General features: G+C 36.7%; 4 protein-coding genes and 2 long non-coding RNA genes across 10 annotated transcripts; 3 read left to right on the top strand and 3 right to left on the bottom strand.

The window, feature by feature from the left end:
- Positions 1–706: 706 nt before the first annotated feature.
- LOC117218020 (protein charybde) lies at positions 707–4,592 on the bottom strand. Its single transcript, XM_033466021.2, has 4 exons — positions 3,912–4,592; positions 3,137–3,320; positions 2,879–3,034; positions 707–2,766 (listed from the first exon to the last, which is right to left on the bottom strand). Exons 1-4 carry the CDS (start codon positions 3,958–3,960, stop codon positions 2,676–2,678), a joined length of 480 nt encoding a protein of 159 aa, XP_033321912.1. The 5' UTR covers positions 3,961–4,592; the 3' UTR covers positions 707–2,675.
- A 186-nt stretch (positions 4,593–4,778) lies between these two features.
- LOC143260598 (uncharacterized) lies at positions 4,779–5,287 on the bottom strand. Its single transcript, XR_013034892.1, has 2 exons — positions 5,149–5,287; positions 4,779–4,962 (listed from the first exon to the last, which is right to left on the bottom strand). It is a non-coding gene; the product is annotated as an uncharacterized LOC143260598 (long non-coding RNA).
- Positions 5,288–5,324: 37 nt separating this feature from the next.
- LOC143260591 (uncharacterized) lies at positions 5,325–6,414 on the top strand. The gene is made up of 3 exons (XR_013034876.1): positions 5,325–5,460; positions 5,566–5,973; positions 6,062–6,414. It is a non-coding gene; the product is annotated as an uncharacterized LOC143260591 (long non-coding RNA).
- Positions 6,415–6,517: 103 nt separating this feature from the next.
- On the top strand, positions 6,518–7,491 carry RpS21 (ribosomal protein S21). The gene is made up of 4 exons (XM_033466026.2): positions 6,518–6,659; positions 6,748–6,805; positions 7,015–7,150; positions 7,229–7,491. Exons 2-4 carry the CDS (start codon positions 6,756–6,758, stop codon positions 7,292–7,294), a joined length of 252 nt encoding a protein of 83 aa, XP_033321917.1. The 5' UTR covers positions 6,518–6,659; positions 6,748–6,755; the 3' UTR covers positions 7,295–7,491.
- A 299-nt stretch (positions 7,492–7,790) lies between these two features.
- Positions 7,791–14,302, bottom strand: Tbc1d8-9 (TBC1 domain family member 8/9). Of its 4 annotated transcripts, none has more exons than XM_033466002.2 (18): positions 14,089–14,302; positions 13,205–13,371; positions 12,938–13,111; positions 12,758–12,854; positions 12,489–12,678; positions 12,280–12,413; positions 12,004–12,208; positions 11,720–11,925; positions 11,359–11,636; positions 11,084–11,287; positions 10,680–11,011; positions 10,353–10,508; positions 10,077–10,262; positions 9,813–10,001; positions 9,464–9,626; positions 9,051–9,395; positions 8,843–8,964; positions 7,791–8,785 (listed from the first exon to the last, which is right to left on the bottom strand). In XM_033466002.2, the coding sequence occupies exons 1-18, from the start codon at positions 14,130–14,132 to the stop codon at positions 8,567–8,569; spliced, it is 3,411 nt and encodes a 1,136-aa protein (XP_033321893.1). In that variant the 5' UTR covers positions 14,133–14,302; the 3' UTR covers positions 7,791–8,566. The 4 variants fall into 4 exon arrangements, with proteins under 4 accessions (XP_033321893.1, XP_033321891.1, XP_033321894.1 ...); XM_033466000.2 differs by having other exon boundaries at positions 11,359–11,651; positions 14,089–14,301; XM_033466003.2 differs by having other exon boundaries at positions 11,359–11,651; positions 13,205–13,242; positions 14,089–14,301.
- Positions 14,303–15,396: 1,094 nt separating this feature from the next.
- Positions 15,397–16,989, top strand: ND-ACP (NADH dehydrogenase (ubiquinone) acyl carrier protein). 2 transcript variants are annotated; one of them, XM_033466022.2, is made up of 3 exons: positions 15,397–15,619; positions 16,117–16,242; positions 16,638–16,989. In XM_033466022.2, exons 1-3 carry the CDS (start codon positions 15,461–15,463, stop codon positions 16,815–16,817), a joined length of 465 nt encoding a protein of 154 aa, XP_033321913.2. In that variant the 5' UTR covers positions 15,397–15,460; the 3' UTR covers positions 16,818–16,989. The 2 variants fall into 2 exon arrangements, with proteins under 2 accessions (XP_033321913.2, XP_033321916.1); XM_033466025.2 differs by lacking the exon at positions 16,117–16,242 and adding an exon at positions 15,972–16,073 and having other exon boundaries at positions 15,398–15,619.
- The last annotated feature ends 87 nt before the right edge of the window (positions 16,990–17,076 follow it).

Below are 17,076 nucleotides of genomic sequence, written 5' to 3'. Positions count from 1 at the left end.
TTGCTGGATATTCGAAAGGTGGTCAAATATTTTTATTTCAAAACCCCAAACTTTCCGCCACAGCAATGACAATTCTTGTCTTGGTCTCGCATCTTCGGCGACGAGCACAAAAATTGTTCCTTTGCATTTCGAATCTCTAAAAGAGCCAAGCAAACAAGCACATAGGAACCAAGTCGAACAATTTAATTACGATGCATCAAGAATAAAGAAAAGGAGCAAGGGAAGGTGGATCGCTTGAACTCTTACAGATAACCAAGGTGTGTATATATGTAATGTATGTATAGCATAGAATGTAGTATGTAGTATGTAATATGTAGTATGTAGTGTAGTGTAGTGTAGGCTAGTATAGTATAGTATAGTATAGTATGGTATAGTATAATATAGTATAGTACAGTAAAGTACCCTCTCTACTATCAATATATGTAGAGACATTTATGTACGTTTATCGAATAGTTCTCGGAGCACATTCAAGATTATATATACTAAATCGAACGTAAAAATTGTACGCGACCAATTAGAAATAACCGATAAGCTGTGCTGTGTGTTTTCACTGATTTTGGTTAAATTGGATTCAAACGAGTGGAAATGAATCGAATGGAATAAATATAGGAGACATCCACTGTGTAATGTCTTCCCTTCTGTTTGGCTCCGTAACCAATTTTTGTTCCTTTTCAAAAATATTTTTGAAAATACAATGCTCTCGATGTACGTGTATATTAAAACATTTGAAACTTTATTTTCCTGTCTTGAATTTAATAGTAAAATCACAAATTAAAGTCAACATCACATACAGGCGGTAAAGAGTCGAAGAAAAACGCAAACTCCTTACAATGATAAAAATCTCAATGAAGATGTATATGTTATACGCAAAGACAGCAGTTTGAATAGGTCCGAGGTAGCACATCGACAAAAATCTCTTTAGACAGAAAAGACGAATACAATAAAATTTCCGCTACTTGCAGTTTTTCTTGGCCATTTTTCTGCCGTGTTTTTAAGCAAGCGATAACTAACAATAATAACGTATATAAAAATTAAACATTCTATCGTGTTATGTTACTAGTCTCTCTCTTTGTTATTTCTAATTTTCTTTTTACTAAAGTACAAAATATACGTAACAGCATTTTATACTCTGTTTTCTACGTAATCGATAATAACAATACAAATGAACATCACACGCATACGTCGTTATTTTCCTTATCGTTGCCTTCTTTGTTTATCTCCGAATTAAACGAGAAGATGTTCTTTTTCTCGACGACTCGATTCGAGTCGAACCGCGCGGGGCTTGCAAACCGATTCTTCAATTTTCAGCACCTTTTTGACTTTTTTTTTGTTTATTCCAAAGATAAACGCACACACAAATTCTTGTACTACAAAAACTTATTCCGAAACTTGTATCGTCTAACGCTGATCAGTCTTATAAATTCATATATATGTATACCTACACACACATATATATATTTATACGCATCCGACGCGCGCATACACTCGCACAAATACACACACGCACTCTCGCACAAAATTGATGTACATACATAGAATTTGTACGTTAATATTAATGGATTTTAGCTCATGCGCGCGTATTATATATATATATATATTTGTGGAAGACCACTGTTAACATTAATTTCAAACTTTCGCAAGGAATGCTTTCGCTCGAAGTTGTAACGTGTTTCTTTTTGAAATATACTTCCGTAATGTGTTGCCGTAATAGTAAACGAAGTCCTTTAAGAAACTCGTGCATCGAGACATCGAAACGACGGAAAACAAATGACGCGGTACGCAAAATACATCTATTGGGTTGAATCGTAGAAACTCACATCGGACGGATGTAAAGTCAAATGTCCGATAATCATGTTTAAGGGATAAAAACTATCGAATAATATAACATAGTCGCGAATACTGTACGCGCTTAGTATCGTAATAAATATTAATTGCGGGTTGCATTTTCGTTAAACGAAGCAATCGAGTAGTACGCACTTTCTTCCCTATTTACTCGGAACAGGTCTCTTTACGCGATTTCCTCGAACGTTTCTATTACAGTTTCGTTAGTCTTGGGTTGCTTTAAAACTACGGACAATGATCGAAATCTTCCCAAACTATGAAATCGTGCAAAGAAACAGTTGCCACCCGAAATCCTATTCTTAAATTTGTTATCGTATTTCGTATTGTTATCACAATAGTTGAACGCGTAGATCTTGTCTCATTAAACAGATTGCGACGTTAACGGCTAAAACCACAGCCAAATTGCACGATCATCTTTCAGACTCCTCGCAATGAGAAAAGTATTATTTCTCTAAACGCGTCCACGTTGTCAACAGGTACGCAGCAGTACGATGGTACAATTTCCTGGCAGTTCGATGTGCATTCGATATATCCTGCTGTTCCAGTTTTAGGGTTTTTCAAAGTCTGTCTCTCTCTCTCTCTCTCTCGCTCTCCCCTCCCTGACACTCATTTTTTGAATTCGACGTAATTTTGATGAGATCGCAATATTTGGCAGGTGTTAGGTAAAACCAAGCAACTACACAATGCACGATATTCAAACATAGAACGAATTAATCAAAATAATTTAGGTCGTGCTCGTTTCGCACAGAGATTGAAAAAGTTTTCTGATTTCGGAACCATCGTATTTTTCCGACAGAAATCGAACGAGGCGGATGTCCACTCGATCAAATTTTTCACTGCATTTGTTGATACGATCGGTACAATTTTTTCTTCTCCAATGTGAAATCCCTACTGATCATGACGGTGCCGCCTTTGGTAAGGTTTCTAAAAAGAGAAATTAGAAGACAGATTAAAATCATGAAAAAAAAGCCTTCTGTTTTGCTTTTATCGTTCTTTTTTTGTCGATGTTGCCGTTGCGTCGTGCGATTATACTTACTTCAAAAATTGAGGCAACAGAATGTGCCAAGATGTGTGATCCTGTTTCAAGGTCAAGTATAGTTCGAAGGTAGATACGGCATTAGGATCACATTGTATTTTTGATAATTTTCGACACACGCTGTCCGTCTCGAAGCTAATAAACAAGGTACAACCTCTGCAACGAATTAATCAACAATTAATAACAGCCGTAGAGGAAGCTGTCGGGAAGACAGTTTTCAAGGAAGAAAAACCGACGAATTTGCTAAGGTTAATTTACCTAAGACCACAGGGTTCATTTTCTGCCATACTGAGAACTTCTCTGGCTATTCTAGGCAAGAGATCGGCAGGTAGGAGAACTTCTCCGCACGCCAGCTGGGCATGTTTTGCTCGTCTTAGTTCGACTTCGAGTCGTTTTGCTAAAGCTTGACATGCTCCATCCACTTCATCGGTCACAGTCTCAGCTAAGTCAATAAACAATCTATTGTTTAGGATTGTTTGCAACCAAAATACTCACGATTCGTTAAAAAATTAAGAGATTCGTAACCGTATCTATTTCCTACCTACTGCACGTACATCGAGTACCTATACTTATAGGTGATATCCCCCCACCCTCTACTGTCACACTGCACCTCGCGGTAGGTACGTATATAAATATACGTATGCATTTCACGTACTTATCTATCCTAAGCATATATGGGTTATATCGTGTACGAGGTACCAGTGAAAAGAACAGAATCGCTGCAGCTTTACTATCTATGTACTATCCATGTATGAATATGTATGTATATATATATAAATCATTATCGAGTATTTCGGAATGAAACCGTTAGGAAAGCAACATTTTTCTGAAAATATCGTGGAACCTAACCAAAATCGTTACTCTATTTCCGTATAAAATCAGCTGATTTTACGAATCAGCTGAAACGAACGAGTTCGCGGTTACGACTACGGGAGGAATTTAGAAACTATTACCGAAGAACCCGCACACCGTGCATAAATGCTGATTAAGCTATCGTGTATTATAAAAAAGCCGAATTAATAAAAAAATTTACCTCTGGTATTGCTGAAATTCACGTTGACGGGACATGGTAAAACCTCCATGTTCCAAAGACGATCAACACACGTTCAAACGACCTTTCTCGAATAAACGCAAGACCACAGTGTTACGAGTTCGCGTTTCTATCCAGTGCTCCGAAATACGTACGTACATACATCAATTTTCCGACAATTTTCACGAATCCTAGTAGCGGTGAATCACTATTTTTCGAACACCCGAATAGAAAGAATCGATGTTATTTTACGTGTGCAACTTTCACTCGAACAGACGCTTTAGCGAAAAAACAAAAAACACGAATAAAACCCTTTCCTTTAGTTCAACAACTGATTCGCCGGCACCAATGACGCGACTTTTATACCGGCGATCCCCTCCCTCTAAATTTTTCCCTTCCATCGGACTCGGACAAGCCGCCTAGCAACACCGGCTACGTGATGTTTCTCACTGCTGTGTCCACTTCGGCTGTTTCCGCTTCTAGTCGTTCGATTAACTTCGGTTCTTAATTGTACCGTTTTTCCTTTGCCTTCACCATTACTGAACGAGTCAGCTTGTTTCGACTTCGTTGCAGTCTACTGCCGTTCTCAATCTTCGGTTCCCTGTTTTCACTCATTGTCACGTCTTCTACATATTTCATATTTCATTTCATACCTTTTTCTCTACCATTCCCATTATGTATCAGTCGTTTCGTTTATTGCGATCGCCTGCGAGACGCTAGGCGATATATATATATATATATATATATATATATATATATATATATATATATATATATATATATATATATATATATATATATATATTATATATATTATATATTATATATTATATATAATATACGTATGTATACATATGTATATACTAGAAATGCAAGACGTTAAATTTTATTCCGTATTTCTACAAGTACATTTGTCTCACCCCATTTTCTTTCATATGCTAGTTCTTTTTGTTGGAAAAATAAAGCTTCCCTGTTTGTGGTAGCACTGATCGTGAGCAAGAGTGTGAATTGGCTATGGCCGTACAACCATATGCATATCGGATCGACACATTGCCTAGAAAACAAGTTTATTCTATACATATATAATATATATGTTATATTATGTTACAACACGCGCGCGCGCGCGTGTGTTATGACAAAACCATATAAGGAAATAACCCTTGTCATTCGTATCTTTACTGAATTGTTCACAATTTCGTCATACAACTAGTATGGTAAAACTGTGTGAGACAATACATACGCGTTCTATACCGCTGTCTCTTTAATTAGCTCTTTTTCTTCTTCTTGTCTCCCCTTTTTCTCTTCCTCCTTACACGACTTGCATAGTACTCTATTATTGTCTTGTCTACCTTTGCAGTTTTATTTGTTTCCTACCGTATCCCGTGATTTGTTTTTACGTGTTTCTTTCTGTTTTACTTAATAGTCGATTCGGTTTATCGACTGTAAGCTGCATATAAGTCGCCACAAAGATATAACACAGCTATGCATAAACGTGTATGCGAGCGTGCGTACGTGTCCCTGCGCGCGTACACGCTCGTGCGATCGTTTACAGGTGTGTATGTTGGTACAAGGTTCCTAAAACTAATATTACAATGGGCAATGCAAATGTGAAATTAAAGGTTGATATTCGTATGATCCAACATTTGGACAATAATAGGAAAAATACGGGGGAATGATGTGAGAAGAAAAAGACGGACTAGGGTGTATCGAACGCGTAAGCACGTAAGAGAGTGAACAAACGATAATAGAGTGATGAAATCAAGAGAAAGAATGACTCCGATTCGATTGTATTGTAGAAGAGATTACAGAATCATCGATCGTGCGTCTAAACCGTAACAAGCAAAGCATGCTCTAGTCCGTTACCTTTTAAGAATTAAATTGAATCTTAGAACAACAGGAGGACACAGAGATCAGGAATCTCGCAATAATTATGATATATTACGTAAGTTGGATGATGAAAATTTAGGCGTATTTTGAATGTTCTGTTCCTCTTGTTTCTTTGGTCTTTATGCCGTTCGTAAAAATAACATACTACATATATCTGCGATACACAACTATTATCGTCGTATGTATTATTCTACCGCTGCATAATTTTGATTCGTACGTTTCAAGCAAAAAACCTGTTGTACCCGTGATTAATTTTACCATTCTAGACGATAGATATCCATTTTTCGAGTTCTTTCGAAGCTTCGTTAATATATTTAAATCGCGACTGCGATTTCACAGATGGACATGCTTGTACAAAGGTATCTATTCTTCTTTGTACATACATATTATACGATTTATCATAAGTATATATTTACCGCCATACATGATTAAACAAAAATCCATGATTTTCTGTCACTGTGTATGACGCAATATCGGCAGGAGTTGATGCGGCTATTTCTGTTGTGGCAATATCAGAGTACATATGTACTGGTAATTTTTTTTGTACATTGCATCGTTTTTGAAACATGCGTGTACATGCAATTTACGATTCCTTCTTGTTTCCATTATGGATGATTCATCTATTTGACTATTCATTGTTCCAGACCACTTTCAGACACAAACAAGGACGCAAAGTCAGACGAGGTTCTATGTATGTATATACATGCATACATATGTACAACGCATGGTAGAAACTTCTAGGGACTTATTTCTAGCTGCGAATAACGTTGGTGCTCGTGTTTCCTTTACGACATATCCGTAAACTCACTGGAAAAAGTTCTTTACGTTCCGTAGCCATTTACGGTGTACACATACTAAATAAAAGTGAGGAAAAATGTGTCAATTTAATTGGTTCTTGTGTACTATTTCCATATAATATGATAAAAAATTTGTAATTTAATTTTCGTTGCAGCCAGCATAATGGAAAACGACAATGGAGATGTTGTTGACTTGTATATTCCAAGAAAATGGTAAGCGCTACACGTGGGTTATACTTGTTATGAATCGAGACAACTTTGTGGTTCTTTGATAAAATGTTTCGGAATATTGTGCAAATTATTTCGTAAACAACGAGAACGAAATTGTCCACGTAAATGCCATACATTCTGTCCTAAATTGAATGCAGAAATCATGTTACAATCTAACCTTGACTAATAAATAACAATATTTGTATCAACAGCTCTTCGAGTAATCGTATTATCCATGCTAAGGATCATGCTTCCATCCAATTGAGCATTGCCGATGTTGATCCTGAAACCGGACGTATGACAGACTCGCAGAAAATGTATGCAATCTGTGGAGCTATTAGGCGTATGGTACGTGAATTTTTACATCCACCGTATGCGTTACATTTGTAGATTTTATGTGTTAATAATTGTCTAAATTTCTTTTAGGGTGAATCCGATGATTGCTTAGTACGTCTTGCGAAAAATGATGGCATTTTACCTAAGAACTTTTAATGTAACTCCATTATTTTACACTTTCAATAAAATTAGAAAAACGTAAACAACGCGAGTAAAATATAACTATCATTCTGACCATTCGCGTTCGGTTGTAACAGTCTTAGCGTATATACTATTTACCGTAGGATTTGTACACGTACGAAGCAACGACTTTTTATATACATCTATTGTTAATAAAAGAAATTCTTTAAATAGTTAATTCTTAAATTCTTCTGGAGCAACAAATTTTAATCATTTTATTCGGAAATTATGCATACGTCACTTGTAGGTATAAAAATCAATATTATATTTGAAGCTAATATATAATCTCAAGTATCGGTAGACAACTGCATTCGGACAAAGTATTCGTAAACATTTTATAATACATGTGTCTACTATAAATTTTTGGCATTACGTGCATATTTTATATAATATTCTAAAAGTAGTATCGGTTAGAAAAATTTTTGTTGAACATTTTAGGAGATTGTTCGCTATCGTTTCAAGATAGCATGTGTTATAAATGCAGCGTCGGTTTATTATAATAAGAGTTTTAACATTTTTGTTTGTTATACACACACTTCTATAATACTGCTTAATTTCATATTACTCAAATTTATAAGATAAACATACAAGATTAAACAATACGCTTAAATAACTGATGACGTAAATTTTGTGCATATATCATTCATGTTATAATCGAGAGGAATTATCATGTATTACAAACGCTTAACAATTTAGTACTAAAAAATACATTTGTTGTGTTAGTATCAACCGGTGGCAACTTGCTCATCGTGCACGAGTAATCTGTAAAAGTCACTGGAAATGCGTTTAATATATATTTACCCTGAGTATTCACTCGTTTCTCAAATTTCAACGCGTACATCATTATTACTGTCGTAGGCCAATGAATTCGTGTCTTTTAAAGAAATTAACATGTATGTACCTCTTGATCGCTTCGGAATTCGTGTCTGCACAATAAACTCGTTTCTACTAAATAGGAAAATTGTAGGCATAAATGATTGGACGTCTTCGCTGCTCACGGCTTTCCTTCTTAAGGCGCGAATGAGAGAGTTTACTTGGCTCGCTTCTACTCTCACCTTTTGTTCGCAGAAACACTTTTCCCGTTGCCAATCTATTCCTCAAATAAGCATATATTCACCAGAGTTACGACGAATGTAAAAATTTCCTTAGGAAAAGAAATCGCTGGTCAATTATTCAAGGCAATCTATCACTTTATAAATTTTTATGTATATATCTTACACTATCTTCGTACACAGACGAGTCTGTGTATCATACACTTAACACGGGCGTGTCCGACAAGGAATGAACACGATTAAATCTACGGTTCTTTAGCGTTGTAATTGCATCGGTAAGATCTGTTCGTTTGCTAAAGAAGTCTACGATCGCGTGACCTGTTAAGGCGGATGCCAGGAACTGTTCGACGCTTATTGACCATTCTGGATCGGTGGATGACGTTGTGCTCGATGGGTTTCCGTTTCGATCATGCGACTGGAAAAATTGACATGTGTTACATGCTGTAAAACGATTCGTTTATTATAAACGTACCCGTTCGGCGGTCGGGGGTGACTGCTGTGCAGCCGTAGCAGCTAAAAGCAAACTATCCTCGGATTCATCCCGGTCGACGTAAAACTTTTTTCCAACGTCGCCTAATTGAAGCAAAAGAGTACCTACATCGAACAAAACACATACTTACTTATTTAGGAATGCAATGTTATATGTCGGTAGTATATGTGTATTTGTTTAGAATTTTTACCTATAGAAGCTATACAGTGATAAGTTTCTTGATCTTCTGGTTGTGCGGGAAACATATCGTACAGAGTTTTCCATAACGCTATGAAATGTCCTTGGGACATTTTTGGCACAGTTTTTAAATCCAAAGGACTGTCTTTAGATGTTATCATGGAGCGCAGGCTGCCCATGCTTTGAATCTCCCAAGACTGATCTTGACTATCCGTCTTGCTGGCCGTCAAGCTTATCGATCGAGACAAAGAACCCGCGCACGGCTCTTCCACCAGACTAACCGGCAGCTCCAAGGAAGCGACACTTTGTTCCATGCTGTCAAAAAAATCTGTAGCTTCTGCGGCTACTTCTGCTCCATCTAATATTCATTTAAAGATTTATTATCGTTTCCCTTTGATCGGGTATCGTCGCGAGTACGGTATTTACCAGATTGCACGGGCGATTCAAAGTCAGCGGGGGTAAGCAACGGCGGTAAGTGTAGAGTATACAAAAGCTTCAACCTTTGTGTCAAGTCAGCAGTCGCTGTCATTCCGATAGCTTGTACTAATTCCCGAAAGTTTAGCAAACCATCACGATTACGGTCCATCAACTGATAGTACAATAGTACTTATAAACATTTTCTGAATTCGCTTGATCTTATACGATAAAATTAAGAGATACACGTAGATGTTAATCCTCTAATGTATCGCACGACTTGGTTTTTCTTATGCATTTGAAAACCATTGAAATTAGGTATAGAAAAACTAATCGCATCGTTAAAGCGTGATTAACTTACGCGAAATAATCGGGCAGACAAGGATTCGGCTTGACTACATTTTCCCCATGGAGATAGACCACCGAATAATATTCTGAACAACTCAAAATCCACTTTGTATGCTTCGTACGGGGGCTGTGTCGGATCGTAGCGATCGGGCTCAGATTTTCGTTGACTCATTAATTCTTCTCTAACTAAGCTTAGCAGATCCTGGATATATAAGATTCGACGTCTTTCAGAGATTACACGTCTCTTGTACATATACAATTATAGTAATTATTCTACCTGTAATTCTTCCATTGTCATGTACTTATCGACGATAACGCTCCTGAGTACGTTCTTTTCAATACCATCCTCTAAACTCTGAACTACCCTAAGTCTATGCTTCAAACGAAGTCTTTCTATACCCCCCGTAGTCAATGTACCATATCTTGAGTATGCTTCGTAGATTAAAGTTTGAACGGATATACTCTAAAACAAGTATATATATATATATATATGCATCTATGAATTCGTACGTATTTGTATGTAGAAAGATAAATTCGGGGCAAACATGCTCACCCTGTTAGGAGTGGCACTGTCAACTGGTCTAGGCAACACAGGACCCTCGTCATTGAACACACCTCCGAGATAATCTGTCAATAACTGCATTGCTTCGCCATCGTCACGACAATTAAGTAGTTTATCTTGATTCCATTCCAGTACTGTCAATGCTATCTGGCACAGGAAGAAAGACCTGTTTACTTCAAATTTCTTCTTTATGTACTTTATTTCTGTATTCATTAGAAAGGATAACGATAGAGTTCAAGATTTCCACAAGTTAAAATTAATTTAACAGAAAAATATTTGAACGTATGTATGCGCGCATGTCCGTGAACATGTAAATACCTGGAATATTACTTTCGCTCCGTCATAGAAAAAGCAGTCCATTATAATCACGGCGCTACTGGTCGGCATGACGCTCAAAAATATAGTCAGAAACCATGAAAGTGATATAACTTTGATTAGTCCAAGTTCCTGTAGCCTAGCGTGTAACGTTGGTAAGTATTCGGCGGCTAGCTCTTCTAAAAGGCCTTGGTCAACAAGAGCACCGACTACTCTTCTGTCGTAATAATCGGGTAACAACGATTCGCATACGTTGCATAACTGCCAGAAGGCAGATTCCTCCGAGCAGTAGATTAACAAAACGGATGCTACTATATTCATTGCTTGGCAATAACCTGCGAGACAGAAGTTGTTTTTAACACATCGATCGTTTAATAAGAATATTAAAAGATGTCCAACACATTTACCAATTTGTGGATTCTTCCAAGCATATGCGGAGAGCACTCTCCTTAACGCACTAATACCGGTATCCGATTGAAACGCTGGATGTTCCGGCAATGATCTATGTAAATCTCTTTCTATCTCCTCATTTGCTTGACAAGACTTGCCTAGCGATTGGTCAACTAATGATTTATAAACACCGGGATTCATTATCATTTCATTCAAAGCACCTATAGGTACAAGGAAAAATTATATTTTCATGCATAGACGCGATCATTTTGTCAAATATCGTATTCATTACCAGAAAATGTGAGCCAAACTTCTCCTCTAAGAGTCTGCGGTAGACCCTGAATTATTAACGTTGCTGTCTCTGTCGTTCTGTACATTGTAATACCCCTGCCATATTCTGCAAAATGAAGCTCCCATTGCTTTTCTTTAGCTTCCTGTTTTAGCGCTGCTTCGCTACTTAACGGAGCTTTGAATAATGTCATTAATGGTGGTTGCGGTTTCCACAGATTAGTAGGTTTAGCTTCGTCAGAATTGCTGTCGCCGCGAGACGAACTGTTTTGGAACGGCAAACTGTCCGAGATACTTCTATTAAAATGTGAGAAGATGGATCAATAGCAGTGAAATTAATAATAAAAGTGAAGTTAACAACTTACAAAGCCGACAATTTCGATTTTGCTAATAACTCAGATATTTTTTGAACGACGAAATCTCTGTCGTGGATCTGAGCAAACAAAAAAGACGCTCGTGCCGTTGTCATTAATATGGACTTATCTATACCCGTACTGGACGACTGATTTTCAGCAGGTTCTATGAGTCTCACCTCCCTGAGAGGTATAACTAAACTTACCAATCCTCTTACCTAAAGTATAGTAAATATTATTGAATTATGGTATCGTGTTATCTTTTATAGACATTCAGATGTGTCAAAATAATTTACCCTGCTTTCAAAACAGAGATAATTCTGAGATAGAAATATCTTTCCCCAAACATATCTTTTATTGTACGGTGTCCACAGTGTTGCATCGATACTGCCATCCAATTTTTCACTTCCTGGTAATCTGAATTGTAACCTGTATGCTTCCGAGTGTGCTCTTGCATCGAGATCACGTTTCAAAAAGGATGGTTTTTTAGGTACATTTTTGCTGAAAATGTAAACCCAGTTATAATCGTTACATACAAATTTTAATTGCACATAATGGGATAACTTAAATACCTTAGCTTATGTAAGAGTTCTCTGTCTTCGTTGAAGCCACTCTTCTCGTCTATAAGTCTTTTCATAGCAATATTTGTAAGTTGTTCCATCAACGAATATGTCTCTGATTTATGCACAAACATTGAAAAATAATGCTGCGAATAAATGAAAATATGAGAATAATACGTGAGATATCGATAACAATCTATTGTAAGCAACATTTTCGTTACCTTTTTATTGTCTCTAGTTACAACGCGTATGCTGTCAGGAAATAGAATAGAATTGGTTTTCCCCAATTCGGTAATGTCTGCCCATCTTATAATTAATTTAGTTTCTCTTGCTAAAATATATGCGTAAAAACACATATGATTTACCGACAAGTACAGCCATCCTTGTCTAGGAAAACGAGATTTCCAGTAACTAAAAGAGATTCGCAATGTTACAGAATTCTCTGTACGTGAATATAAAATACGATACATTCGCTACAATCCATAAGTACCTGCAAGAGTAATAATTGACCAATTTATCTTCCTTTGGTATATTAAAAAGTTGATGAAATTTAAAAGATGTAGTTTTAAATGATTCCGGATCTTCTTCTGTGAACAATCGAACTTTTGTTTGAACCTATTCGTGTACATAAGACGTTCGATTATTTAATTAATCGTATCAATTCATTCACCATCGGCAAATTGACAATCTGGAACACTGTTCGCGATAATAGACTGTATCTTGCAGCAGACAAATTCGGTTATTTCTTCTTCCGTGTCGAAAGAAGTCAAAGTATCCATCAAGTTAGCGTGAAGCCAGTCCCAATCTTGCAAGATTTCTTCGTGCGTCAAGGAGCATGCGACTTCTGTACGTGTTAGAAATATAATAAAATCGATATTAGCCGGAACATGGAATCGACTGTCTTATTTTAATTCTATATTATTTCCAGATATCTTACCCCAATAAACTTCTGACGATGGTGTTTGGTGAAGTATCCTGAAAGGTGGAGGTTTAGTATCAAGTACAATATCCAATGTTCCCACCAATATAGAACCAAGACCTTTTGTTTTTCCATGTCCTTTACGACGTTGTAAAACAAAATACACTGTTGCTTGTTCTGTTACCCTACATAGTTTAAAGAAAACAAAAATAATTATTCTTGAAAAATATCTGTTGGTAGAATTTGTTCTTGATTTGTACAAATATGCGATCCAAGTGAAATTTGCCAAAATGAATATAAGTGAATTTGCAAAGTACAAGTAAACCTATGTATTAATAAAAATTTATATGTATTTTGCTTTTACCGTGAGCCGCTCTACTAGCTGGCAAAATAAACTTTATCCCTTATTCTGGCTTCTATAAAATAATCCATGAGAATGTCAGATTACGAAACGATCCACGGTGCATAATATTAATTTCACCGATAATCCGTCAAAGCGGCTTCTATATAGCGGAAATATCTCTTATCTACAATAATAATAGTGCGTGCATACCATACGGGACACAGTATACTTTCGATTTCTATGTCGCGTATTATTACAAAGAAGTGCGAGACCGATTCAGTGATTTCGAACTTGTTTAAAATTCTGTTTGGTAACGTCGTTTCGATTTCAATACTTATTCTGTGAACAAATAACACCGACCGATAAATTGAAAAGCTATTTAAAAAAAGCCACACTTCCATTGGGATCGAGTGCGCAGGAGTTAGCGAAATGTTAATGAACAATAAGCCACGAAAACCGTTCGAATCCTCGAGCGGAGTAATGTCAGCTGTGTTTGACACACGATGTAAACAGTAATTATAATGGTACGTCCAAGCATTATGTCTACATATTAATTTACCAGAGAGCGTTTGCCAGTAGAACCTCTTGTGGCTTCACCCACATATTGATCACTGCTGTTCCAGTACATATGGTATCAAGGTTACAAATTCAAACACACACTTTATCCAAAACAGTCAGAAAATTCGCTGGCTGGTCAGAAGCAGAAAAAAATATTTGCCAAAGATAAACACCAACACGAACTCTACTACAAACCATTTGTCGTCACGTTGAACCAGACAGTTTTGCCATACGTTCAAATGAAAATATTACTAAAAGTTACCAAGCTTTTTATCGCGGAAACTTAGCTACAAATGATGTCGCTCTAATCTAGCATGGAACTAAAATCACACGTTGCAGCCCCAGTCGGCAACTTTGACAATTCCGCCAGCAAATTTGAACATGTTCATATTTTTTTTAAATTTTATGCGATAATACTTGGGCGCCTCTCGTGGCGAAATTCCGAAGCTTGTTTAAAGGTCCGTACAGCGCCAATTAGTACGTGGCAAAACGCTCAAACTGTTAGCCAAATTATCGACAGTCGATTTTGGCTAAGCGTTTGAGCGTTTCGCCACTAACTCGATTGGCGCTGTGTACGGGCATTAAACGTAGCTTCATTTTTTTCTACGCAAAAGGCGCCACAGTCGTTTAGCACAGCTACCCAACGCAAGATCACCGAAAAATGTGACAGAGACTTCAGCGGTGTGTGCTGTCTATTGGAGACAAAACAGGTTCTCCCCCCTCACGCGCCTCCCATTTCTCGAACAGGACAAATATCTCTAACAATATCTATAAACCATTTAATAATAAGATATACACGATAGCAAGTTTCTCTGTAGATGTTGCACTTTCGTGGAGAAAATAACGCGCGAAATTACGAAAACGAGTAAAGCATACGCAATCAACGACAAGCTAATGACTATAATTTTACATTGAATTTAATTTTTAAACGATTCTTCAGAATTGTCATTTTAAAATTTAAGATTTCGGAACAGTAAACATCGCAGGAGTTAAAAAGAGAAAGGCCAAGGCCAAAACTGGAAGCAGATGTATCTAAAAATAAGGATTTAAAGATTTTATTAGTGTTAAAAGGAAGAAATATCTGGATATAGGGATCTGGAGAAGGGAAAGGATCTAGAAATGGGAATACGCTTTTACAACATGGATAGAATTAACAGAGAACCTAATTGTTTCGGATATTTCAATGGAAATAAGAAAAAGAAAATTGTTAAAATACTCTGGTTTGAACAACGCGCGGTGAAATGCAGGTCGCCACCATCGCTCCCTTGGACACACTGGTGAAATCGGGATAGAACACCGATCCTATATGTCCACCGGATCATTGATCCGTGGTCTAAGCTTGTCGACTGCATTTCCCGTTTGCAGCTGAGAAAATGGCGTCTCTCACGGGTATCCGTCTTTTAATAAGAAATACCGGTTCTTTTAAGAATTCGATCGGTCGATTTTGTTTACGTGCTACAGCCACGCAACTTCAATCAACTGAAAGATGTTTTCATGGTAAAAGACAAAGTACCATCACACTTCTGCCACAGGTAAACACTGGTCGTCCTTACATGCAGAGAGCTTATGAATCTTCTTACGTGATTTGCGTATGTCGTGTTTTAAATCACATATTATATAACTGAAATGCTTCATGTTTTGGCTGAACATTAGAATACATAGCATGGAAAACGACAGATCTTTAAAACGTCACCTTCGATTTCTTAAGCTCGATCGATTTAACAAATTTTGATCATCATTGATTTCAGGCGTGCGATTCGCTGTGAACTTTACTCATATTACACAGGCTATTATACTAAATATTATTTGTTTCATTTATATTTTAAGCACCTTCCGTTTCGTGTTATTCCCTTTAATATGTAAAATTTATGTAAATATATTTAGGTAAGGACCGAATGTGTTCGCACTTATGCTACCGAACGCAAAACTAAGACCACCGAGGAACGTGTATTAAATACGATTGGAGTCTTATTTAAAAAAGAAGAGGTAAAGGTTATTAAACACACTTTCTACAAAATATTATTTTCAGGACATTCAGGACACACGAGTCAAGCAGGTGCGCCTCTACAGCCATAAGCCACCGTTATCACTTGAATTTATTCGCCAGCGAGTACTTTTAGTACTTAATCTCTATGATAAAGTTGATCCTAAGAAGGTATCTATTTACTACAAGATGATATAATACCAAAGATACTTGTAAAGGTGTTTCTGCAATTCCTCGAACATTTTATTAACCGTTAGCACGTAAAAATCGAGTTGCATAGAATTATTGTAATCACTATGTTATATTTGTTATAAAATGAGTTCATAGATAACTTCTGAGAATATTAGCGATCAATTAACACTTTGCTTGAATCGTGGTGTCTCCGAATCAAGACTGATATGTAAACATAGTTCTAAAGTCCCAGTAGCAAAATATCGTATTCGCTATAAATATAAATGATGAAAAAAATAAAGAAGAATTATATTCTTGTTATCGTTACATATCAGTTATTAAAAAGTTTCTGTGCCCATGCAACTTGTATTAAACCGATTTTAAATTTTGTACAGTTGAGATTGGAGTCCCACTTCATGGATGACTTGGGCCTGGATTCCTTGGATCATGTAGAAATTATAATGGCAATAGAAGACGAATTTGGTTTCGAAATACCGGACATGGATGCAGAGAGATTATTACGACCGGCAGATATAGTGCGTTACGTCGCGGATAGAGAAGACATATACGAATGAATAACATTATAACTTTTAAGGATGCATTAGTCAAGTTTCCCATTCTCCAAGTATTGTACAAAGAAAAAGAAACAACGGAATCCTAGGGTTGTCTTGCAGATCGCATATTTCTGTTTATCCTGTATATAAATTAAACAATTATTACAAATATAAGCCCACATATTAAATTAAAGTTCGATTTTATCATCTATCCTGTACCCATCGATAGAATTTGATTTGCGATAAAAAAATTTTTCTACGTTGTTTCGCTCATGTCCAT

Source organism: Megalopta genalis, chromosome 1, assembly GCF_051020955.1.
Source record: "Megalopta genalis isolate 19385.01 chromosome 1, iyMegGena1_principal, whole genome shotgun sequence".
Classification (NCBI taxonomy): domain Eukaryota; kingdom Metazoa; phylum Arthropoda; class Insecta; order Hymenoptera; family Halictidae; genus Megalopta; species Megalopta genalis.
This window is presented reverse-complemented; position numbering and strand designations above follow the sequence as displayed.

What these genes read in the sequence shown, in the direction of transcription:
- RpS21 (XM_033466026.2), top strand. Translation starts at nt 6,756, where the DNA reads ATGGAAAACGACAATGGAGATGTTGTTGACTTGTATATTCCAAGAAAA. An exon ending in TTGTATATTCCAAGAAAATG is followed by an intron (nt 6,806 to 7,014) that starts GTAAGCGCTACA and finishes TTGTATCAACAG; the next exon opens with CTCTTCGAGTAATCGTATTA. An exon ending in GTGGAGCTATTAGGCGTATG is followed by an intron (nt 7,151 to 7,228) that starts GTACGTGAATTT and finishes AATTTCTTTTAG; the next exon opens with GGTGAATCCGATGATTGCTT.
- ND-ACP (XM_033466022.2), top strand. Translation starts at nt 15,461, where the DNA reads ATGGCGTCTCTCACGGGTATCCGTCTTTTAATAAGAAATACCGGTTCT. An exon ending in CCATCACACTTCTGCCACAG is followed by an intron (nt 15,620 to 16,116) that starts GTAAACACTGGT and finishes TATTATTTTCAG; the next exon opens with GACATTCAGGACACACGAGT. An exon ending in ATAAAGTTGATCCTAAGAAG is followed by an intron (nt 16,243 to 16,637) that starts GTATCTATTTAC and finishes AATTTTGTACAG; the next exon opens with TTGAGATTGGAGTCCCACTT.
- Tbc1d8-9 (XM_033466000.2), bottom strand. Translation starts at nt 14,132, where the DNA reads ATGTGGGTGAAGCCACAAGAGGTTCTACTGGCAAACGCTCTCTG. An exon ending in GTCAATTATTACTCTTGCAG is followed by an intron (nt 12,679 to 12,757) that starts GTACTTATGGAT and finishes AATCTCTTTTAG; the next exon opens with TTACTGGAAATCTCGTTTTC. An exon ending in ACAGTGCCACTCCTAACAGG is followed by an intron (nt 10,263 to 10,352) that starts GTGAGCATGTTT and finishes TACTTGTTTTAG; the next exon opens with AGTATATCCGTTCAAACTTT.
- LOC117218020 (XM_033466021.2), bottom strand. Translation starts at nt 3,960, where the DNA reads ATGGAGGTTTTACCATGTCCCGTCAACGTGAATTTCAGCAATACCAGA. An exon ending in GAATTTCAGCAATACCAGAG is followed by an intron (nt 3,321 to 3,911) that starts GTAAATTTTTTT and finishes TTATTGACTTAG; the next exon opens with CTGAGACTGTGACCGATGAA. An exon ending in CTGTTGCCTCAATTTTTGAA is followed by an intron (nt 2,767 to 2,878) that starts GTAAGTATAATC and finishes TTCTCTTTTTAG; the next exon opens with AAACCTTACCAAAGGCGGCA.